The 24796-nt window shown below is 38.3% G+C and overlaps 1 protein-coding gene across 2 annotated transcripts in view; it reads left to right on the plus strand.

Annotated features, from left to right (window-relative positions):
* Nucleotides 1-23219, plus strand: part of RAB14 (RAB14, member RAS oncogene family) — a 29414-nt gene extending 6195 nt beyond the window's left edge. The window contains exons 2-9 of one of the 2 annotated variants that reach the window (XM_067541790.1): nt 7246-7304; nt 8802-8996; nt 12139-12192; nt 14082-14259; nt 17177-17243; nt 18592-18679; nt 19053-19083; nt 21012-23219. In XM_067541790.1, coding sequence (XP_067397891.1) covers nt 12144-12192; nt 14082-14259; nt 17177-17243; nt 18592-18679; nt 19053-19083; nt 21012-21189 — 591 coding nt within the window. In that variant the 5' untranslated portion in view covers nt 7246-7304; nt 8802-8996; nt 12139-12143 and the 3' untranslated portion in view covers nt 21190-23219. The remainder of the gene's footprint in view (nt 1-7245; nt 7305-8801; nt 8997-12138; nt 12193-14081; nt 14260-17176; nt 17244-18591; nt 18680-19052; nt 19084-21011) is intronic. The other variant, XM_067541791.1, reaches the window with a different exon arrangement.
* Nucleotides 23220-24796: the final 1577 nt, after the last annotated feature.

Raw genomic sequence — 24796 nt, forward strand, 5'->3', positions numbered from 1 at the left:
CTTTAAAAATAGAATACTATAGTTGGCATGTTTACATGGGAAAGTTGAACTGGTTTAACCAAAGTCATGAATTTAAACCAGTTTAGCTAAACCAGCACAAACCCTTGAGTGGCTCTTTCAGTGAAGTCAATTGGGAACTGGTTTTTCCACTTCCTAAGAGTGTTAAGATGGGGGAAAAATGGGTAAACTGGTACAACTCTTCTGTGTAGACAAGCTCTTAATCCTGCAGATTTCGCTCCCCTTTGTGTTCCTGTGCTTTCTGTAGTAAATGAATTCATTCATTAAATAGCCCTCTGATTCTGCTTTCACAGTGGCCAGTATTAGGTTATGGGGAGTTAATTTTTAATGTGAGATTTCCTTGAGGCCAGGGTTCTGCCAAAGGAATGAGATTTGGGCCGAGATAATTATGTTGCTGGGACTGAAAGCCATGAATATGGGATAAATACACATGATCTCATCAGATGTGAATACAAGTGATTTGCTGTATGTAGGTGTAGATAATCTGTGTGAGGGTGGCTAGACATTTGGTGTGCTGTGACTGCCTGTTATGTCAAACATGATAGTTCTCTGTGCCTTGTCTTCTCATTGTTGTCTAGTAATTTGTTAAAATTGCAAACTATCTGGAGCAGAGACTTATTTCTTGTTACAGCTGTGTACAGAGCCTAACGTGTTACCATCTTTTTCCTCTATTCCAACACACACCGTGTAAGCCATCTGTTATGTGTTTGAGGCATGGACTGTCACTATGTCTGTACAGTGGAGTCCTGACCTTATGGTTTCTAGTTGTTGATGCTGTGTAAATGTTAATGAAACACAGTTACTAACAAAATACAGATTAAATTAACTAAAATGGCTTTTAGATATAGGGCTGGAGTAACTTCAAGCAAGGAGATCTAAATCCCTTCATTGAAAATTAAGGCCCTCATCCAGTAAACATTTAACCAGGTACATAACTTGACTTCAGTGGGACTGTTGCTAAATTCACACACTCATAAGTGTTGTGTTTTTGTTTTTGTCTCAGGGCATAACTATGGTTGAACTTCTTGGTAACAGTGACTATAATGAAATTAAAATTAGCATCCTTTTAGGGGGGTGATAATACCCAAAAAAAAAATCCACCATGATAACATTTAACTTTTAGAAGGGGAACTACACAAAAATGAGGACGCTTCTTGCGTGGAAAGTAAAAGGAGATATCAGAAGGATTAAATGCCTGCCAGCAGCATGGGGATGACTTAAAAACACAGTAACGGAGGCTCAGACTAAATGTATACCCCAAATCCAAAAGGTATAGGAGAGGATCAAAAGAGTGCCACCATGGCTAAACAGCAAAGTAATGGAGAAAAGTTCCAGGGGGGGTAGCCGTGTTAGTCTGTATCAGACGCAGTGGGTTGGAGCCCACAAAAGCTTATGTCTGTAGAAATTTGTTAGTCTTTAAGGTGCTACAGAGTAATGGAGGCCATTAGAGGCAAAAAGGCATCCTTTAACATTTGAAAGTCAGATATTCGTGAGGTTGATAAGAAGCACAAGAATTTGAGAATCGATTTATTAAAGAGAAAATTCGTACTATTCATTTTTTCATAAGTACGTATGGGTATGTCTATACCGCAGTTAAACATCTACAGCTGGCCCGTGTCAGCCCAGTGAACCCAAGTCAGCTAAGGCTGTGGGGATGTAAAATTCCAGTATAGACATTTGTGCTTGGGCTGGAGCCTGGGCTCTGGGGCCCTCCCCCCTTTCAGGGTCCCAGAGCTTCCTGTGAGCCCCTCAGTCAGCTGACACAGACCAGCCATGGGTGTTTGTTTGCTGTATAGACGTATATCCGAAGCAGCAGGAACCCTGACGAACAGGTAGTGGGGCCAGTACATGACCAAGGTGTTGGTGTACTCAAGGAGGGCAAGGCTTTTGCAGAAAAACTAAATAAGTTCTTCGCATTATTCTCCCTTATGTTCTCTGCAGTGATACCCATGTTAGAGCTGTCCTTTTTGGGCAACAAATCTGAAGTACTGACCCCTTTGGCAATTCAAACTGTGGTTCACGGACCTCTATCATAGAAGTTTTAGACTGATAATTGAACAGAATTCAACTATAAATGTTGCATGTGCATAGCATGGCGTTGGATGCAGCGTGCGACAGAATGCTAAACTGTGGGCTTCTATGGTAATAACACTTCAGGCTTTTGAGATGTAGGTGTAGGTATTCAGATACTTTTGATCAGGAAAAACAGAATGCCTCTTCTGGGGTCTGAAACTTTATTTTCATAGTCACCTTTCACACACCCCTTATACATACTGGGGACAACAGGTTGAAAACACAACACAAACTTCAAAAGAGAGACCCAGTTAAATATAGAGTCTGATTTACATGTTGCTCATTCTTTAGTGATTTTAAGACAGTAAAATGGGAAGGAAGTAAAATGGATGTTTTGTACTTGTTTCTTGAATTAGTTCCTTAATTGTTAGTTTCAGATTTCATAGAGATTCTTTACTATAACAAGTCACAAAATTCTCATCTATGCTGAAGAAAGTTTAGGGCCTTACTGATATCCTTTCTGTTGCATCAATTTTATATTGAACAACTTTTCATAACTAAAGTGAAAACACTTTTTTTTTTTTTTTTTTTTTTTTTTTGGGAAATGTAATGAGAACTATTGGTCTGACCCAGTAAGACAGTCCATCTATCCCAATATCCTATCTGGAACAGTGTCCAGTACCAGTGCTTCAGAGAAGCATACAGAACAGGGCAGTTGGAAAGATCCATTCCCCCCCCCTCTTCTCTTCCCAGCTTTTGGCAATCAGAGCTTTAGAGTCACAACCCTGAGCATCTTGGCTAATAGCCATTGATGGACCTGTCCTCCCTGAACTTACCTAATTTTTTTTAACTCAGTTGTATTTTTGCCTTTGCACCATCCTATGGCAACAAGTTCCACAGGTTGACTGTGCATTGTGTTAAGAAGTACTTCATCTAGTTTTAAACCTGCTGCCTATTAACTTTATCAGGTGACCCCCTAGTTCTTGTTATGTGAAGGTGTAAATAACTTCCTATTCACTTTCCCCATACTATTCATGATTTTATAAACCTCTGTCATATCCACCCACCCTTATTCTCTTCCAGCTTAGAAAAGAGGCTATTGTATAAAATTGTGGTACACTCAGACCTTTGGTAGTATCAAGTCTAGTTTATTCCATTCTCAAGAACATAGTACAAATAGAAAAGGTCCTGGGAATGGCATTGAAAATGTGTAGAGGTGCAGAAAATCTTCTGAATGGCATTAAAAAACTAGAACTAACTGAACAAGAGGGGACAGGCGGTATAACATGTGGTAAAGCTGATAAAAGAAAACTTACTACTAGTATTGATCATGTCTAATCCTTTATTCCTACTATACTCTTTGCCAATCGACATACAGAGAGCATTTCACAGGTTAATCTTGTTGATAAGCTGATTAAAATTTATGGTCTGACACATCTTTTGATATACTTAAAACAGCCTAACAGTTTGTGGTGAATATTTATGCAACATGCTATGAGAAATCCTTAATTATAGGGATTTTTACAGTTTCTGAAGTATCTGATAGTCCACTGTTGGACACAAGATACTGGACTAGATGGACTTTTCAGTGGCCTGCTAGGGCACTCTTATGTTCTAAAGTACAGATCTAAAATTTAGTTGTATAAAACTGACTATATAACTCCTCAACAAACTAGATGATGATTTCAAATTGGAGCTACCTGTATTGGATCAAAACATTTTCAGACATTTGGAAATGGCTAACTGAACTTGGCTTAATCTTAAATTTGATCTGCTAGGCTCTTGAGTGGTCATTAAGATCTTGAAATTAATATCTCAATTGTATACTCATAAGTGTTAATTGGAATGGCAGTTCTTTAGCTACTTCATGTAGCGTGGCATTTCAGTATTGAATAGACATTTGCGAGGTTACTGGTGTGTAACATTTATTCAGAGTATACAGTTTTAAGTTCTGTGGCTTCATGCACACACTTTTTGGAAGTGATATTATAGCACAAATGTAGATTGAGAAATGCTTTTACGTACTTATTAAAATTGAATTTTAAAAATCTTAAGGAATATTCTGATTGACCATTTAAGAAATATTTGACTTAGGCTTTGTTTCTAAAATATCTATTCTTGATGAAAGCTCCAAACAACTAAAGACTTAAACCAGAAGGAGTTACAACTTTATCTCTTATCTTGTTTAAATTCAGTGGTTGTGCGGTCATAGCTACATCTGTTAGAAGTATGGGAAAAAATTGCACCCGAGTTGACATTGCTATGCGGCATGTGGTCTGATTGACACTTAAAGAAACCTAATGAAGTTGCTCAGAGCCGTGAAATTTCATGCCCTGAGTGCTGTAGTTTGGTCGCTCTAACCCCCAATATAGACTCTGCTAGGTCAATAGAGAAGTTCTTTACTCTGTCTTATAATGAGAGAAAAAGCAGGAGCCAAACTCCAGTTTATTCTGATCTTGCTAGTTCAACAAACCTGTTAAGATTTTCTGATGCTGAATGCTGTTGCTCTTAGAAGTTATTCTGCTGCTTTTCCAGCATAAAACCTGGAAGATGCAGTAAGAAAATCTGCAGCATCAGGGTGTGTCCACACTAGAAAAGCTGCATTGACATTGAACTTTTTATGTACTTGAAGCATTAACATTCACCTGACATTGAAGTAATCTTTATTTCTAAATATATTGAAGATCTGCAGGAACATTACAAGAAATATCAATCCACATCCAGCAACTGGTGCTGTAAGCTTGGAAGATTCTCAAGCCTTTTTATATGAAAGGAAGAAACTTAATGCTGGGGTTACAGCTCAGCATCCCTAAATCAGTGGGATATTTGAATCCCACACTTGCTTTTCTACTCAGTACAGCAGCAAGTACTACTGTCCTTGCAAAACTACCATCTTGCATTGCTTTTGTACAGTCTCTAGAGGAGGAAACGAAAGATCCCGTGCCTTGTTCTGTGAACAGTGGTGGGGGGGGAAGAAAACTATTGTCCTGACCATCAGTTCTTCTCCAGATTCCTTCCCTCTTTCCCCACATAATGTCAAAGGTATGCTGAGTTACTGCAGAGCATCTCATGATGGAAACTTATCCTGCTACTATATTGCCAGAATAACTCTATGGAAAACTCTTTTGGGCTACCTAGGCTTAGATTATTCTCAATAGAATTAAATTTTTGTTTTTAGATGGCTTGCTTAACTGCTTACAGTACATGGTGTGGAAATTGCATAATTCAAAAGGCCTGAGAAAGGTAGAGAAAAGTGTTGTCTGGTAGGACAGAGAGGAGAGGGGAGCGTCCTCTGAATAAAACAGCTGGGGAAGGGGGAAGTCACTGGTACTGCCATATCATCCCTGGCACACATTAAGATCCTTAACTTATTCCCCCCCACCAAAAAAAAAAAAAAGTCTTAATGGAGTCTCTTCATTCTGTCCTTCCTGCTGTGCTTTAAATTGTTCTTCACACCATTTTTGGGGCTTTACCCTGTACGCAGTTCCTGTTATAGCCAGCCGTTTTAGGCTTTTTCCTTATCTGGAGTGGCTATTGGTTTGGATTAGCTTCCTTTTTAGGTAAGTAAGGAGAAATGTTTACTATGGTATATATCAAAATGCCATTGAATCATCTGTATTTCTGTAGTGTTCCCCTTTTGATTTTAATTGATTTGTTTCATGTGTAAACACACTTGTTTTGACTTGAGTGAAGTTGCACTAAATTGTAATATGAATTAAGTGGGCCAGAGACCCAAATCCCTTTATAAAGAGGACAACCTCTATGTAACTGTTGGTAATCTGCCATACCAGGGTGGGAGGTGGGGGTTGGAAAAGAAATAGTGAGTGTAGATGATGTTGAACTAAAGAGAATACTTGACACTTAAATAGCTCTTAACATTTAGTCATGTGGGTGAGCAGCACTATCCTCATTTTAAACTGGAGCTGGGGTGAGTTGGAAATTAGATACATTAGAAGTGTCACCAGGGGAATTAGTGAAAGGAAAAGGCTGCCAAGGAGGCATCTGAGCAGGACTAGAACTCAAACTCATAGACTTTACAGTCAGAAGGGACCATCTTTATCATCTAGTCTGGCCTCCTGCACAATGCAGGACATGACTGTATTTTGAAGTAGTAAAAGGAGTTTTCGTGATGCAGAAGGATTCATTCATAAATGTTGAATTCACAAGACCTACAGTTCCAGCTTTTAAGCAGGTATCTGAAACAAAACTAAGTTTGGATCCAAAAATTGCATCTATTAAAGATCAATAATGAAATTACTTGGATTGTCAAACTTATTCCTATGTATTTAAACCTCCTAGAATAATTCACCTTCTCACATTAGTATACCATTTATAGCAAAGCTAAGTAAAAATATTTTAAATTAACATATGATTATTTTTATATCCTTTTTATAAAGGAAACAATGTAAAAGTTGTCAAGTTACTGAGGTTTATTCATTGCTGTCTGGGTGACAAAGCAACAGTTATTGACCAATTCCCTGAACATCTGATTTGTGGCTTAATTCTCTCCATGCCAGGGGTAGGAAAACTAGACTTCCTACTCAACAGAGCACGGGGCCTGATGTAGTCCTCTCTTTAAACTAGAGCAATCTAAGACAGCTGACTCAAAATATGCAAATCTATATTGTTTATCTTTGGAAAACAGTCTGTGGTATTCTCTGTACTTAAGTTATTTGTAATGGCAATTTGGTGTTTATGGCTTAATGTACTTTTTTTAGAAAAGCTTTTAGGATTTACCTTAAGATTTCAAAAGAGGTGTTCTAAATTGTAACTAGCACTTTATTGTCAAAGTGAGAGTTCTCTACAAACCTGAAAGTTGGAATGTCATTCTTCTATTTTCTCTATCGTTTTAGTGTAGATAGTGTATCTGATTATATAATACATACACTCCTGCTGGAGCCTTCTCTATGGAGCAGCTGAACTATACCAGCAGTGATGAGAAATTTTATTCATGGAAGTCCCTAGTGCGGACAGTGCTTCATAGTACATGGTATGGAAGGGCCTGTTACTGGGTATCTTGTGTTCTAAATACTTGCATGTCTTAATCCACTGACTGCGTGGAAATGCAGTAGAAATCTGAGATTGGAATAAAAGGGTAGCTCAAGAAAAATGTGCATTCATTTTATACTCTTCATAGGGGAGGGGATGTATCTGAATCAGTAGTTTAAAGTGGTTAATCTGTATTGCTGATCTATTTTATTTCTTATTTTATAGTGCCACAATGGCAACTGCACCTTACAACTACTCTTACATCTTTAAGTACATCATTATTGGTAAGTATGAACTTGAAATATGTTTTTACTTGAAAAACACAGATGTTGGGTTAAATGCTTAGGTATATACATGGATGCTTACACTTTAGATTGTCTGTAGGCATCTGAACTCTGAGTCAGTTCAAATTGAAGGGATAACTTTCTGTTAAGTGTGTATCTAAAGCAGCATTCTTCATTATGTATATTTCGCCTTTCATCTCCTATCGTTTCTATTTTCTTTCTCTCGAGCCCCACAAAACTTCATCAGTGGAATATTGTATTTTAAAGTTAGGGGTAAATATGCATTATTTATTGAAATCCACCTACCTTTACTTTCTGAGCACTGCTTACCATTGGTTGTATTTCCCGAAAAATCTTTTATTTCTAAGGCCACATTACTTACTTCTGTATATACCTCATTTTTCTGGTGCTTTTTAAAAGTTGTGCTGCACACCCCATTGGATTTTATGGAATTGAGAAAGGGGAATCTGGACAGCATGCAAACTCACTTCTATAGAAAACATTCAGCTAGTCTGCTGCTTGCTCTGCTCTAAAATTAATGAAGATAATATTACTACAGTAGTGGTATAATTGTAGAAAGCTGCTTTATTTATGTAGCTGGATCATCTTGCTACTATTGGCTGACAGGCATAGTGGTTGTCCAAAAGAAGAGCAGTCCATACAAAGCCATTGAAACAAAAGTATACTAGGTACTTGAGTGTAGTTGTCTCAGCAGAGAGCACTATGCTCCAGACATGCACTTTTAAGGGAAGACATGTTTATGAGCAGGGAGTGAGTGCAAATTCATTCCTTTAGCAGAGTGGAGCTGTATTCTGGTGTAATCTTGCAGTACTAGAATGTTAGTTACTAACTCTTTTTGGGATTGACAGTGGCCTCCGTTTTTGGCTATTCTTGGCCCCCGATACACACACACTGTAAAAGGCCTGAATGTAGCCAGATTCTTTGCTTTTTTCCCCTCCCATTATGCATAAGTGGGTAGAATGATTTAAATCCCTGATTTTAATCATGAATTAAATCAGTGTTTCTTCCTTGCTGATTTAAATAAAATTTAATCTTGTTTTGCATCTCTGCTGTTAGCTTTCATAAAGAGAGGGTGATTATCATTGGTTGGCCTAACTTGGTGGTACTTTTGCCGACCAAGAGGATAAATTATAATTGCTTAATAAGTGTACAGATATAGTATAGCAGACACTTCTCAGAGTCTTAATTTTTACTGGTTTAGAAAATGGTGAGTGATGCATTTCATATTTAGTTGACTTTTTTTACTTTTGTTGCATTTGGTGAAAATTGGAATTCAGTTAAATTCAGACATTTTATAATATTTTTAATTAAATAAAACTACATATGCTAGATACATAACTTTTTTCTTCTCAAAACATGTTTTGCATTTAAAGCTAATTTATTAAACAAAAATAGTGAATTGAATGTTTTTGGTAACTGTCCTTCTAGGTTTTATAGCTAGTAAATCTCATCCTCACACCTCATTTTTATTCATAGATGGGAAGAGAGAAAACAAGCTTTCCTGCTTTTTTCAACTCCAATTGGTTTCTCAACTTAGAACTGACCTAGTTGAATAGACAGAAACGAAGAAAACATTCTCTCTGCACCTGCAGAAGAGGCTAACGCTGTCAAAAGTTGGTTTAGCACTTCAACAAACTCTGGCTCCAGGTTCTTGGCCAGTGATTTCCACCAGTTCAGTGGTTTGACTTTCTTTAAAGCTTTGGCAGCGAAATGTGTACTGCTTGAACATTATTTTTATTTAAATGATTTTAATAGATCATAATAAGTTTAGGCCTTAACATAGGTAGCCATAATTTAAAAAAAATTTAAATACTTTTTTCCCTTTTAAAAACAGAGATATTTAATTTAAATAAAATTAAAATGTTGGGCTTAAAATTACTGTTTTTTAGGCATCGTGTGTGTGTGTGGGGGGGGAAGATGCTGGAAATCCAGTTCCCACAACTGCTCTAATTTATATTGCAGACTGCACAAGACTACAGAGAGCCCAGAATTTGGGAGGCACAGGGTCTTTGGATGAGAAGTTAAGAATCTGGGCCATTGTCTTTAGTTCTGATGTAGCCTGTACTTGTCTTCATTAGGAAAACTAGTGTTCATCTCAGCGTGGGAGAAAGCTTTTGTGCATACTGTACTTAGTTTTGTGTTTTTAAAAAAAAAAAAAAAAAAAAAAAAATTAAACTAGACTAAAAATTAGTCTGCAGCCACAGCATGAAATAAGTGAAGTGAATTTATGTACCTGCAGTGGGAGACTTCCTGTTCACATTTACAGTACTACCTATGACTTTTATATAACAAAAACATGTTAGGTAGTGTTGAGTTTCACTGAGAGGCCTATTTGCGTAAGTTTGTCTGTGCAACCCTGGAAGTGCATGGTGAAATCAGAGTAACGATTTCTATAATCTGCTGCTGCTTTTAAATGTCAAACTGTGTTTGCGTTAAACTACAATCTTTTATTTAAAAAAAACCAAAAACCTTAGCTACATGAACATATAAATAACCATGGGTATGATTGCATGCAGTGCAGCTTAGGGGGAAGAGAAGCTATAGTGGCTTTAAGCTTCCTTTATGCGAGTCTAGTCCTTGGCTGCCCAAATTGCACTCTGGAGGCTCTGCTCACCTGGTGTGCCCCTTATGCCAAAGTCTGCAATGTTCTGTGCTGGTATGGCAGTGAATTCCTCCCTTGACTAAGTGGCTCTTCTAGTATTTTATGCTGCTGTAGCTGCATTAAAGGCCATGGTTTGTTGGGGGAAGGGAGAGAAAAATCCTTCCTCCTGTTTGTCTACAGCATCAAAAATATAAGTTGTGGTTACTTTTATAAATGGAAAGTAATAAAATTTCACTGAGATACAGAGCACATAATCACTGGAACCAACTGCTTGAGTACATATGACTGCATGCACTAGGTCTGTGCACTTTGGGATGTCATTTGACTGCTTAATGTCAAAGTTAAGTTTACTACAAGCAGCTTATCTTGACCACAGGACATGTGTGCAGTATTGCAGGTTATTTATACTGTTGTATTTAACATTTTATAAGCAAACTAGGGAAATATCTAAATGAAATGACCATGAGGTGAGTGCACAACTGGTTGAAAGACCATATTCAGAGTAGTTACCAATGGTTTGCTGTCAAACTGGAAGGATATATCAAGTAGCGTCCTGCAGAGGTCTGTCTCAGATCCAGTATTATTCAATTTCATTAACAACTTGGATGATGGTGTGGGGAATATGCTTAAAAGTTGCAGGCACCCCTAAACTGGGAGGGATTGCAAGTACCTTGGAGTGCAGGATTAGAATTCAGAATGATTTTGATAAATTGGAGAATTCGGTCTGAACTCACCAAGATGAAATTCAGTAATGACAATTGCAAAGCACTACACTTCAGGAAGAAAAAAAAAATTAAATGCACAAAAAACAACCAGTTTTCCCGAGGCAGCAGTACTGCTGAAGCAGATCTGGGAGTTTTAATTGTTGATCCATGATGTGAATCAACAATATGATGTAATTGTGAAAAAGACAAATCTCATTCTGGAGTGTATTAATAAGAGTGTCGTATGTGAAACATGAAATGTAATTGTTCTGCTTTACTCTGCACTGGTGAGGCCTCAGCTTGTGTACTGTGCCCAGTTTTTGGGCTCCACATTTTTTAAGAAAGATGTGAACAAGCAGTCTAGAAGAGAGCAATGAAAATAAGAGGTTTGGAAAACATGATCTGCAAAAGTATTGGGCATGTTTAGTCTAGAGGAGAAAAGGCTGAGTGGGTATAAGTCTTCAAATAACAGTCCTCTAACAACTTTTAAATATCTTTTGTCCTACCCTCAGTATATATGGAGAACAAGATGTAATCTCAATTTGCAGCAAGGGAGATTTAGGTTGGATATTTGGAAAAACTTCCTAACTGTGAGGGTAGTTAAGTGCTGGAACAGGTTATCAAGGGAGGCTCTGGAATCTGTTGTTGGATGTGTTTAAAAAGAGGTTGGACAAATGCTTATCCGGGATGGCCTAGGTTTGCTTAATCCTGCTTTGGTGCATGGGGAAAGACTAGATGACCTCCTGATGCTTCTTTCCACCCTAGGTTTGTCTTTTTATGATGATCACAGTAGGATTGGGCTCACTGTGTTGCTTATACAACTCTAATGGTTTTTTATGTAGATGAATCTGTAGGGGGGAGTTTTGCCTTAAAGGTGTGTAAATCAAGGTTGCTATAAGAGCCTCAATTGTTTGTTTCTCTTCTGATGGTGACTCTTTTTTTAGCCTTTAAAACAATTTATCATTGTAATTCTATATTGTGTGAACCATGCTGCCATGGTTGGGGCTGAAGCCTAATACAGTACTAACATGACAATGTAGCAGTTGCCTCACACTTGATGAGCTGTTGGGAGATGCCTGCCTTCTGGTGTAAAATGTTTATAATTAAAAGGTCTCTCTGCTCTAATGACTATCAGTGTAGAATTTAAAATTCCTGTCGCCCTTCTGAAAATTGCAAATTTGGTATCTCTCCCAACGGGTCAGATTTCTGTGTGACCTTACAAACCTCACCTAGTAATACTGCATAAGTCTGTAACCTGAACTCCTTTCCTTTTGTTTGGTTTCTTGGATGCTTCTACTCCTCTATTCCTGTGAACAAAGCCATTGGGAAAATTACTGTTACAAGGATGTACTGTGAATCAGCACCTCGTGCATAGAGGCATAGCAAAGCATGGTCCAGCAAGCAACTTGCGTGTTCAACGTAAAGCTTGTCAGATGTTTTTAAATGGAAGAAACTGTAGCTTCTGAAGCCATTGTTATCAGTACAGTAACTGTGTTTTCTGTAACAGGGGACATGGGTGTAGGAAAGTCCTGCTTGCTTCACCAATTCACAGAAAAGAAATGTGAGTATCTTCATTTGGAGCCTCAGTTTTAACTGATGGCATGCTTCCTCTCTTTTCCCTGCCTCCCTACTTCTGAAAGTTATTTTTCAATGTGCATGAGTTCCCTCTGGAGCTTCACCCATTGCAAATATGCAGACTCATAGACAGAATGATGCAATAGAAGCAGCTAAGTCTGCTACTTGTCAGGTCACTGGTTAGTCCATGTGTCCGGAGAGTAACCTCTGTGAACTAAAGGTTCTAGCATTCTCAAAGCATATATGTAATGGAGGTGGTGCTGGGAAAGGCCATGCTATATGATGGTTTCTGAAAGTGTGCTACTACATTTCAATCACAAACCCCACTTTAAAAATATTCCTACACTTTTTTGCCTTGGTATTGGTGAGAGTAGAGTCTGTGTTGGAATGCAAAAGCTCACTTGGAGGGGAGTTAATACTTTTGACATTCAAAGTGGGATATAACTTCTATAAATCAAAGGCAGTCTCCTACAGGTTTAAATAACACTGGAGCTAATATTATAGCTTGATTGTCATGAGTCACAGCTGCTGCATCTGCATGATATATGCTCCTTAATGCGTGTATATATCTCATAACCGGTTTTATAACTGCCACTTTTTTTTCTTCCCTGTTAGAGGTGTGGTATATAATCATTGATTTGAGTGTTACTTCCCAATTCCGAAGCTTTGCTAGGTTTTGTTTCTTCAGTGGTGTTGAAAGTTTGTTGTGGCTCTTAAGACAACCTTATCCTTTCCATGCAGTTTATTTGTAGTGGATAATGTAGCTTAGTTTTCATGTCCTTGGCTTGCAAAGTAGTTACACAGCTTTAAAGTGTGTGAGTGTGAGTTAGCTACACTTGACTTCTCGGTGAGAACTAGAGTTCTGAAAGTGCCTTTCCAGTGTGAATAGGTTAATCAAAGGTAGTACCAAGCAATCTCTTGCATGTGGCCTGGTTTTTTTTTTTGTTTTTTGTTTTTTTTTTGTTTTTTTTTTTAAGATGTTATCTGAGAGAATGCTTCAAGTATTTGTAACTCCTTGAAAGTTCCATACACTTGAAGCAATAGAATTTAAGTTTAAATTTGTGCACAAAGACAGAACTAATACACAGTATACTTCCACAAAATATCCCAGAAGCCAGGAGGTTGGCAAGATTCCCAAAAAGGATTGGACATATGTATATAGATAAACTTCCAAATTTAAGATAAAGATTCTTTTTAAAGGGATTTGGAAGTTATATAAACCATCATCCTTCACGGCATAAGATGATCTCTAATGAGAATTAGGAAGAAGCCTTTCCTGTTGATATGCTATCCTAGAACTTTCTACTGAAATGTTCTTAAACCTTCCTCAAGCATCAATTACAGGCAAGTCTCCAAGATGTGATACTAAACTGGATGGATCTCTGGCTTTATCCATCATGACCACTCCTATTGTCATGTGCAGGGTTCTTAACCATATGTTGGCAATTTTAAAAAAAAACTTCATTTGATTCTTTCAAGTCCTGGCTAGTCCCTAAGCCTTCAAGTTAAAATTGTTTCCACAAGGATAGGTTAGATTGCTGAAGAACCTAACTCAGTTACTCAACTTGTATTGCCAAACACATCAATGATGCATGCATTTGCAACTTCCATTAGGAGTTCTCTGATTTATGAATTGACCGTTCTTAAATACTTGGCAGTGCATTAAAACTATCATTGTGTTCAGGAAATAACCAATCATTCAGTGCTGCCTAAATTAAAAACAGTTTATTGTTGGAAAGCGGGTTGATCTAGATTAGATTCCTCCCCCCCACCCCCCATATGAAAGATGGCAATACTATAAAACCTTCCTTTGTGAGAGAGAGAGAAGACTTCTAGTAGAAAGATGTGAACCTCTGATTTATCTTTCTGTGACAGTTATGGCTGACTGTCCCCACACAATTGGGGTCGAATTTGGTACAAGGATAATTGAAGTTAGTGGCCAAAAAATTAAACTTCAGATCTGGGACACAGCAGGACAAGAGCGATTTAGGGCTGTAACACGAAGCTACTACAGAGGAGCAGCAGGAGCTCTCATGGTCTATGATATTACTAGGTAAGATATTGTCTGATTTGTCAACTGTAGTTACAGCTAAAATAGAACACTTGGTATGATTTCCAATTTATTTCCAAGCCTATTTGGGACACTGCTTTACAATGTCACTACGTTGTATATGACTGTTTTCTCAGGGTCTCTGCCCTCTTGGTTTTCTAAACTTGTTAGGGTGCAAATCTACTACCCAGATACCTTTCTAATATAGCCTTCCTTTTTTCCCCTCCTTTCTCCAAACAGCTGTTTAAAAAGTAAAGCACTGGTCATTTACTTTCAAATTAACTTTGGTTAATAAATGTGAAACTTCAGAATCTCAAAGTACTGCATAAATAAGCTTCTCCTTAGAAACTTCCATTGTTTACTCTTTCCCCTTCAGGCATTGTGGAGTTACTGCAATTTTCCCAACTTATTTACGATCTTATCTGAGAGGTTGTTCTGTCTCTCTAAGACTTCAGTGTATGGGACTTAATTAATTTTTTATAATGATGGGGGAGTGGGAATATTTCAAGACTCAACTTGTCTCCACTAAGGATAGCATACAGTCGAATTCTGGGATGTGGAATTCTGCTATATGGATCTATAAAAAAGCTTTTTTAATAAATAGCTTCTGCCTGTTCTTGAACTCTCCCATGTATCTGTAGTCTTTCAAACAGAGGTGGCCTAGTTTTCCCTGAATGAAAAGAATACAGTAAATAGTGAGTAGCTGTTTGTGCACATTCAATCTAGTCATTTTTTATAGCAAATACTTGGTATTTTGAAGATATAGTAACTATCCTATCACTGAAATGGCTTGAGTGAAATTAAATCTCTTCAGGGTCTTATTTAGTCATAAATGACATTGCCAACTGCAATTACCTTTCTTTTTGATGTATAATCTGTAATTGACTTGCATGCAGGTGTACCAATAATATACATTTTATCTGCATATTAGATTCAGTATATGGAAACATAACTGAATAGTCACAATCAGGTTCCGGATGAATGAATGTCCAGTAATCAACGAGTCAGTAGGTGCTGGTGTTTTTGAAGCACCTATTTAATATCTTGCTACATCCATTATTAGTATGTATTTCGAGAACTAAAAGGTTAGTTTTTTTCCTCATTGTCCATGAAGAAATGGACGGTGAGTTTTATAAAAACGGAGGAAATTTATATAATGCGTGGGTAAGCTGTATTTGAAACCAAGTTGCACTGCCTCGTAGAAATGATTAGGGAAAACTTGCTGAGTATCCTGTAAACATCTGATAGCTTCTAAAAGGAGCTATGGGAATGCAAGGTGTTTTTCTTAGTGTTTTTTATATGAGATGACTCATAGGCTATTCACTGGTTAAGAAGAACTAGTGAGTTCTTTCCAAAAGAAGGAACAAAGCATACAAAAATCTGCTACTCCCTGCAGGGATGCATGCTTACACCAGTCAGAGTCCCTCAAACGAGAGGTTATGGCAAGTAAAATCGAAGCCATGAAATGACTATCCAAATTCCCCACAGACCAGGACACACCAACTCAAAGTGGGATCAGACCCTGCAAGAGCAAAGAAGCAAAATGTGCAGATATATCTCTACTGCTACAATGATCAACACCCTCCCCCCACAACACACCTTTCAAGATCCATGAATCCTACATGTACCTATCACAACATGTGGTATACTTCATTCAGTGCACTAAACGCCCCAATAACCACTAATGTGGGTGAAACTAGATAATCACAACACTCTTGAGTGAACTCTCATGGGGAAAATAACACATACACACACACGCTATCTCCCGTGAATGAACACTTTTCACAAAGCAGTCTCTCTATCCGTTCTCATCCTTGAAGGAAATCTGCACACACTTTCAAAAGATAAGCCTGGGAGCTTAAATTCATAACTCTGCTAGACACTAAAAAACATGGACTGAAGACACTGAATGTATTACTTATTACAACAATCTATAACCCACTAACCCCTCCTTTTTTGTCCTATGAGTGCAGAGATGTTTTAACAGGCCACTTCACTGTGAATGGTCCTTAGAATATGTGCTAACAACTTATACTAAACAATCTGTTCCACCTTGCATTTAGCTGTGATGCTGGGACTGGGGTACCTTTCCCAGACCTGTAGAAGAGCTTTGTGTGGTATGAAAGCTTGTCTCTCTCTCCAACAGACCTTGGTCCAGTAAAAGATATTACGTCACCTGCTGTATCAATCCAAATACCCTTCATTTGTGCAATCTCAGCTATTGATCTGCTGAAGAATATACAATCAGATAACAGTTAAATATTTTAATTATAATTTTTTTAAAGGAATAGTTAATACAGAATGGTCAGAGACTTGATGGCTTGAGGGAGGGGGGGAGGGAGAAAGCAACCTGAAAACATTGCCTCTCTTCTAAGTAAAGAACAAACTTCATGGCATAGTGTACAGTAGAAATCCTCATACATCTGGGGCACAGTTGAAGGCATGTCCTTGTGCTTTAGTATGGGGTTTAGTGTTCAGTTTTTTTTGCCACCTTATGCTTTCTCTCCATCTCGTGCACACTTCTGTCTGCACCCTAATTTGCTAGAAATAAGTCTTAGTTAAAGAACGCATAATCTTATGCAGTGTTACCTAAGCAGTATTCTACAGTGCAGTGTTCTTTAAGAGTATTAGTTAAAAAATCCTTTAATGAGTTTTATATAACACTGTCTTAACATGTCGCCCTCATGGAAAACAATAATACTGTGTCTGTGAAGTAATTGGCCTGTTCTCCACAGAGTTCATGCTGCTACATGGGTTGGCTGAATTGCTTAAGTTCTGTTCTGGATTCAGAAGAGAACCTATCACTTCATCTCTGGGACAAATCTATTTTAAACATTTAAAATGTTGAGAAGCATACTATTGGGTGTACGTATAGTAACTACATATTATAGTTAAATTCTCCTCACTTGGCTATCCACAGAAGAAGCACATATAACCATTTAAGCAGCTGGTTGACGGATGCAAGGAACCTCACCAATCCAAATACTGTAAGTTGCACTGCTTTTTATGTTTCTTAAAATCTTCTTATCCCAAAGCAAGAAATCCAAGGTTGATACTGAAATGTATTTCCTTTGATACATGGTAATAATCTTTTAACTAAGCTTTCAGTGTGATGCATGGCATGATACATGGCATGCTCTGAGTTTATTCCAGGTTTTCTAGTCCTAGCTTTAGACCTTAATGTTGAACAAACCTTTGACTTTCTTCTGCCCCTCTTTTCTCACCACAACTTACTGCTTTTAAACTGAAAGCTTAACTTGTCCTATGTTTAGTAATAAAACTTATTTTGTTCTTAAGATTTAAACTGATGTCCAAATTTTATCGGAAGAAACTACCCACTGTCTTTCTCCCAGGGTCCTCTTCTCCCTCCTGGAGGCCAAAAGACTTTCCCAGCTTCTGTAGTGTGGTTCTAATCTTAAATCTCTCTCTAATTAAAATGCTTTGGAAGACTTCATATTTGTCTGACTCAGCATCAAATCAGATCAGTTTATACCCTTTTTTTTTTTTTTTTTTTTTTTTTTTTTTTGGTCAGCCCTGTGAACTCAACCTACAATCAAAGTCAAGCCATGTTCTTTGTTAGTGCACTTCTGATTGCAGAACAATCCCTTTCCAACCCTTGTGTTGCCTCTATGGTGTTTTGTTTTTTAATGTGCATTCAAGTCAAATCAGCAGATGACACTGAATATACACAAGAGGTTGATATGAGATAGAACTGCTTTTACATAGTCACGTTTTAGAATAAAACTGCATTTCTTTTGCAAGCCATCAGGCCATGGGAATCCTATAGTGGGCAAGGATTGAATGTGGCATCTGGAATTCCTATTGTTCCTGTCTTCATGATGGAGATGTTGCTAGAGAAACAGGGCAGACTAGGGATAGTATCTTATGTGTGGGTGACCTGTCACTTAAACTTTTGAGAAGTGTCTTATGTTTTTTTACTGAGTCTTGTCTATCATATGATTGGGTCTGCCTGTTATCTGGGAGGGGGACACTCAGTTTGGGACAGCAATAGCAGTGCTGTGTGCACCTGGCTCTGAGTGATGAAAAGCTTGCGGAAGTCCTGGACTTCTGCAGACCCTCTGATCAGGGAGAGTTTGTATCAACTTCCTCTAGCCTGGCTGACTGGGGCGAGAGGTGCTCTTCCTATTGCTTAGCTGGCTATCTTAGATAACCTGTGAGTGTCATACCACTCTGCCATTTACCATGGGTGGGGGTGAGAGAGCTGCCATTATTCTTATATCCTCCCTTGTTGAGGAAGCTTTTGTTTAATAGTAACTTGATTTGGGATGGGGGTTAACTATTTTTCAGACTAATGGTTTTTCTGTTCTGAACCAGGTGATAATCCTCATAGGAAATAAAGCAGATCTGGAAGCACAGAGGGATGTTACATATGAAGAAGCCAAACAATTTGCAGAAGAAAATGGTGTGTTTTGCTTTTCTTTTGTGCTGTTGTTTCAGTGAGGCTAAAGGGTTTTAAGTGAACCTTCTGCATTGGTAACTGGAAGCTGTTTTAAAGCATGCTTTCAAAGTAACTTAGTTGTATGTAAAACTTCTTCTTTTGCCTCAAATAGTCTTCTAACTTGGCCTACCTTATTACTAAAAATCCTGTTTGCATATTGATGTCCTACATTTAAAAAAAAATCCTTAAATACTTTTGAAAATATTTATTTAGTATGAAATTTTCAGTGGGCCCTCACATTCTTCTCAGGATTCAGACTTCCGTGACTACAATATGGTTCTTTTGAACTTGAAGTATTTCATGTACCCTAACAGTTCTCAATTTTGTTTCTAAATAGGGTTGTTGTTCCTTGAAGCAAGTGCAAAAACGTAAGTGGTTGGCCTGCTGTCTGGAACTAGAATGTTGAAGTCCAGAGCAACCAGTCTGTTTAAATTTCAAGTTCAGTACACATTTTCATAGAGGGACTTAGTCTGTGGTTTTTGTGTGTGAAAGTGAACTTGATTTCTCAGGTTAGATTGCCGTAAAAATATCAGGAGGAATAGAGCATGCCTAGCATTTTTGCTTTATCTTAACCTTGAACAACCATCTTGTTACTCCACTTTTGGGCCATCTTCCAAGCAAATGGTTGCTCAATTGTGATTGGCTGACAAGATTTAAAAAAAAAACGAAAAAACTCCAATTGGAAACTGAAACTACTAAACTAATTTCACTTAAGACCTCAGGCAACACTTCCTCCATCAGAGTTGTACTGATAAAATGGAGCACTTTGTGTGTGCTTTATGCTGCAAGCTGACTGTATCTGGTTAAATTATGCTGCTCTAGTAGATTGTGCATTCCTCCTTTTCATGACACTGCTGGTACTGTGGTGGTCGATGTTCAGACTTGAAGTGTGAAACTTCTCTTGTCTGGAGTGTTTGGTGCCCTTGGACCAGTGCAAGGCTATACAGCTGCATGACAGGAGCTCTTGCTGGCTAGGGGTGTTGCGCTCCCTGTAGCTGCTGTAGGGTGTTTCCTTTTGACCTCCCCAAAAGAGGAGGGTGATAAATTGTTCCCCTTAACCACCAAAGACCGGACAAGAGGAAATAGGCTGAAATAGCAGCAAGGGAGATTTAAACTGGATGTTGGGAAAAATTTCCTACTGTCAGGGTAGTTAAGCACTGGAACAAATCACCTAGGGAGGTTATGGAATCTCCGTCATTGGAGGCTTTTAAGAACAGGTTAATTAAACACCTGTCTGGGATGGTCTAGATAATACCTAGTCTTGTCATGGTACAGGGGACTGGACTAGATGATCTAGTGAGGTCCCTTCCAGTCCTGTCTTTCTGTGATTTATTTCTGTAGGAATCCTGAGATCCAGCTGACCTATATATTTGTGTGCTCTCAGAGCAGTAAGCTTATATGGCTTGGCAAGTCTACCGACACTCTTAGTAGGAACCAGGCCTACCACAGCACCATGCAGCACTAGCAGGCATGCTGCTCCAGGGCCAGATCTGCTGGTAGAACTGGGCAGAGAACAATAATTCTGTTTTGCTGAGAATTTTGAGACTTTTTTCTTTCAAATTGGAATGAAACCAAATTCTGAAATCTTAAAATCCTCCAATGGAGAACTACAGTTCTTTGCCCATCTGTTGCTGCTGGTATTGCAGTGATACAGCTGTGATATCCTCTCTCTGAGATCAGTGCTGTGCAATGGGACAAGCTACAAAGGTACTATGGTAGATGATGCAAACCCAAAAAGCAAGTAAACCCTAACCTAAAAGATTCAAAGAAACTGATAAAACAGTTGCTGCAAGCTACCACCACAGATCTCCATTGTGCCTTTATTATAACTGTGAGCCATTATGTGAAAATGCTGGGGGGGAACCCATCTCTGCTGTGTATAACCTATTTTGAATTCTGACTATATTAATAGCTAGTCTGCTTCAAGGGTGAATTGACAATTGATTCTTCCCCCCCAAAGCTGGAGATGACAGCACCTGAAAACTTGTCCCTATTGCCTGGTAACCGGGGGAAAAAAAAAACCCCAAAAACAAAACTTCTTTAGGCAGTTGACTTTTCAAAATCTTAGCAGGGGATAGCTACTTTAGGTGGGTGACAGTGGATTGTACCCAGCTTTTTTGTGTCTCTTTAGTTGTTCCTCCAGAACATATAATCGATGCACAGTTGCTACTATTAGAAAATTTCAGCTAGTGACTGCAAGAGGTGGATGGCAGGCCAAGCCAGTTCATGACTTCTTACTCAATCTAGAACGTAATGTAGTGCACAACTTGAATTAATTTTGCTGCTTCTTTTTAAGAGGAGAGAATGTTGAAGATGCATTCCTGGAGGCTGCCAAGAAAATTTATCAGAATATCCAAGATGGAAGCCTGGATCTGAATGCTGCAGAGTCAGGCGTACAACACAAACCTTCAGCTCCGCAGGGGGGCCGACTAACCAATGAACCCCAGCCCCAGAGAGAAGGCTGTGGCTGCTAGTGACCTCTATTCCATGGCTCCATTTTTGACCTTTCACCTCTCTGTTGGAAGCGGTACTTTTGACTGCTTCATTGTCTTCTGTACATCTTACTGGGTTTAATTAAACTCTGAAACAACAGTTTAACATAATACTAAACTGCTAAACAACTTTAGATGTAATCAGGTTATCAAAGGCAAGTAGAGTAATAAAATCTCTCCTGCATGGTAAATCTAGAAGTTTTTTTTCCCAGTTGTCCTTGTGATGGTGTCACCAGTACATGATTTAAACTGAGCACTGATGCTGGACTCATGATTTTACACTTCTGCAGGGCTTTTTCTTGTACGGTTTAATTTTATGGTTCTTCAGCCTTCCTCCTGCATCTGTAACTGTTCTAAATCTGTCCATAGTAACTGATAAGTTTATTTGCTGTGAAATGACTTTTGATGGTAGACAAGGGGCTCTATAACAATGTGCTTTTGTTGGAGCAGTTCCCTGTGGTGGGGGTGTGTGTTGGTGGGATAGTTGGTTGCAGGCATATACAACTTCCATCTTAGCCTAGCACAGGGAAACGGTCCATTCTTTCTTCTTGTGCTCAGTAGCTTTACATTTTTTGCCATTTTATCCTCTACATTTGTTAACAGAACGTAAATATGTATAAAATTTGAAGGAACTGAGCTAACAGTTAAATACATTCTGTGTATATGATTTTAATGAAGAAAATAAATTGATTACTGGCATTAGAACAGTATATAAGAAAATATCAGTTTGTACAGTATGACCTATATGTGACCATGTTGCCCCATTTAGTACAAAAATAGATGTAACTGCAATTCACTAACATAGGCTTAACTCCTTGGTGTCAACGGTGAGTGTTGTGCTGGGGAAACTCTACACCCAATGCAACAATATTAACACTAGTGGAATATCTGTTCTTTGTTCCATCTTTGCACTGTGGTATATCTAGGCCGTTTTATTAACCTTGGTTTTGTGCAATCGACAGTGTGCTAACCTGCTTTTCTCTTTTTGTAAGCATTTTGCATTATTGGGCTTAATTTCCTGCCTTGTATTGTATAGAATGGCTGGTTCTATTACACATTTTATGCTTTTATACCGTTTTTGGAGTGGTCAGATTCTGAACTGGACAGTCAGAACTCTCTAGGGATTTTTAACTACTTTTGCATTTTTAGTTACACTACAGTGAAACTTTTTAAAAATTAGGATCCCTCTTACTAAAAACACTTTGAATACTGCCTTCATGAAATTATACCTGTTGAAAGTACTCTATAAAATCAGAGTTCAGATAGTATCCAGGCATATGCAGACTTTGTTGAAGTACATGTGATATTTTCTGCAAGGTTAAACCAGTGTATTTAAATCTCTATACACACAATTTGATTTCATGTGAAGCATGGTACTCCCATTTCTGAAATTTCAAATTTGATGTAATATTGGCAGGAGCAAGGAATAAGTGGCTAAGAAAGATAGGCACAACAAAAGCATGTTCTAAGATTCATTCAATATTTAGTCAGACTGCAGTGTTTAAAATACAAAATAGTCTTAAAATCCCTCTCTACAGACACTAAGAGAAACTATACAATGTTCAGACTTGTAAGCAAACAGTGGTACCAGAGTATTGTACAGTCAATGTTAAATAAAAGCCAAAACTGGAATGTGCAGACAATAGGATTTGGGTAACTTGTGCACTGTCCCTTGTTTTTTGTCTGGTTAGTCTTTTTTTAAACCTAAGATTATTAAAGTAGATTGGTATAATGTTAAAAATTTACGGCTGATGCATTTTGCTAAAACAAAGTTGCACCGCATAAGAGTTGCCTGGGGACCATGACCTGCTGATGAAACAAAATTTGGGTGAAGTAAACCACATTCTAATGACTACAGCTTGTTGAGGTGCAGTACCCTTATTCCCAAAGTAAGTTACAGTAGGTCTCATTGTTTCTGTGACAGAAAGGACTTGTTTGGACTGCTGTACTCTTCATTTGGTGTAACAATGCTATTAATCTAAATATTTGTAAATAAAGTACCTGTATCTAGATACATTTTAGTGGGTTGCATTATTTGAAACTCTCATGAGTGGGCTCAGTCATCCTATCAACTTGTTGAATCTGAAATTAAAATACTCCTGCCTATCCATCTTCCTTCTTCTGACAAGGCTTCATTTATGGAAGAGATGCTTCACAGCAGCTGAAGTGGGATAGTTACACTCCATTTCTTACTTCCGACTCTTCTAGTCTTAACAGTCGGACAGAATCTGACTTCACACATGGATCTCATCTCAGAGATCTTGATTTGTGCAGACTTACCAAAGCTTGAATTTCTCAGGACCTATAATTCTCCGAGGGAAGAAGGGGCCTGCGCCTTTAGCTGTTGTGCAGTAGTGGGGTATTCCACAGGTGATTTGCTGGGCACCGGCTTATTTGCAACTGCTTGAAAGTGCACAAATAGGGTAACCGGATGTCCCTGATTTTATAAGGACAGTCCTGATATTCAGGGCTTTGTCTTATATAAGCACCTATTATCACCCACCCACCCCCATCCTGATTTTTCACACTTGCTGTCTGGTCACCCTATGCAAGAATCTCTTGAGCCTTAAATCTTGTTTGATGGTTTCCTTTAAGTTAAACATGAAGGAATACACTTCTCCAAACCTCTTAAGTAGATCCACATACCTGGAGTAGAGAACACTCACCTCTGTGATAAGTCATTGAAATGACTAACAATGTGCTTAAATGAATCCGGTCAGTAACAATAGGTGCTGATTGTCCAGCAGCTTAAAATAAATAAATAAAAGCTAATTCTCTCCTGTAGAGTGGGGTTTACGTTGACTACATACTATCTAGCTGCACTGTTAAACTGAGAGTAGGTCCTGGACACCTACCAGTTTTAGTCATGTTGGTGGCTTGCTCTAAACTAGTTCTAGGTTATGCTCCTAAAACAGGTTCTATAAAATAATTGGTGGTGGAAAGCTTTCTATATAAGACAGTGTTTGCTTTTTAAAGCAGTATTGGTTGCTTCCACTTACCGTGTTCTAACTAAGCAGTAAGAGATCTCTTATCCATGTGTGCACTCCTACAGTTATTACTAGAATCTCCTACTCCCACAACTTTTAGAAAAGCTCTGGTAAGAGTACTAAATTGCCTCTCTACCTTCTAAAACATCATTGGATGGCCAGACAACCAGAATTTTTCTGCTATGTACTATACTTCAAATTCATTTCCAAAACAGTGCTATATTAAATATGATGTAACCTGGGTGAAGATTCTTTAAACTACTTAGTGTTAAGATTGCAGAAAGGGACTTGGGTTAATGGTCCACAAACCTTTAATTTCACAAAAACAGTATTACGGTCTCCTAAGCAGAGTTCAAATGCAAAATAGCTTTCAGGAAGTGCTTTCAGCAGATAAATGTATTACCTTAATACTTTTATGCTTCAAGCCAGACTCTGTCTGAAAGAAACGCTTTGTATATTTGCTGGACTGGGTGTTTAGGCTACGTCTCTTACACGACCTGTACGGAACAGGTTTGCCGATACTTGCCTTGCTAACTGGGACACCCAGTTACCTTTGGTGTGGTATTTAAAATTATAGAATGGCCTGAAAGGAAGCTTGTCTG

Source organism: Emydura macquarii, unplaced genomic scaffold (genome assembly GCF_026122565.2).
Source record: "Emydura macquarii macquarii isolate MOO-44397 ecotype Brisbane River unplaced genomic scaffold, CSIRO-AGI_Emac_v2 contig_691, whole genome shotgun sequence".
NCBI classification, from domain to species: domain Eukaryota; kingdom Metazoa; phylum Chordata; order Testudines; family Chelidae; genus Emydura; species Emydura macquarii.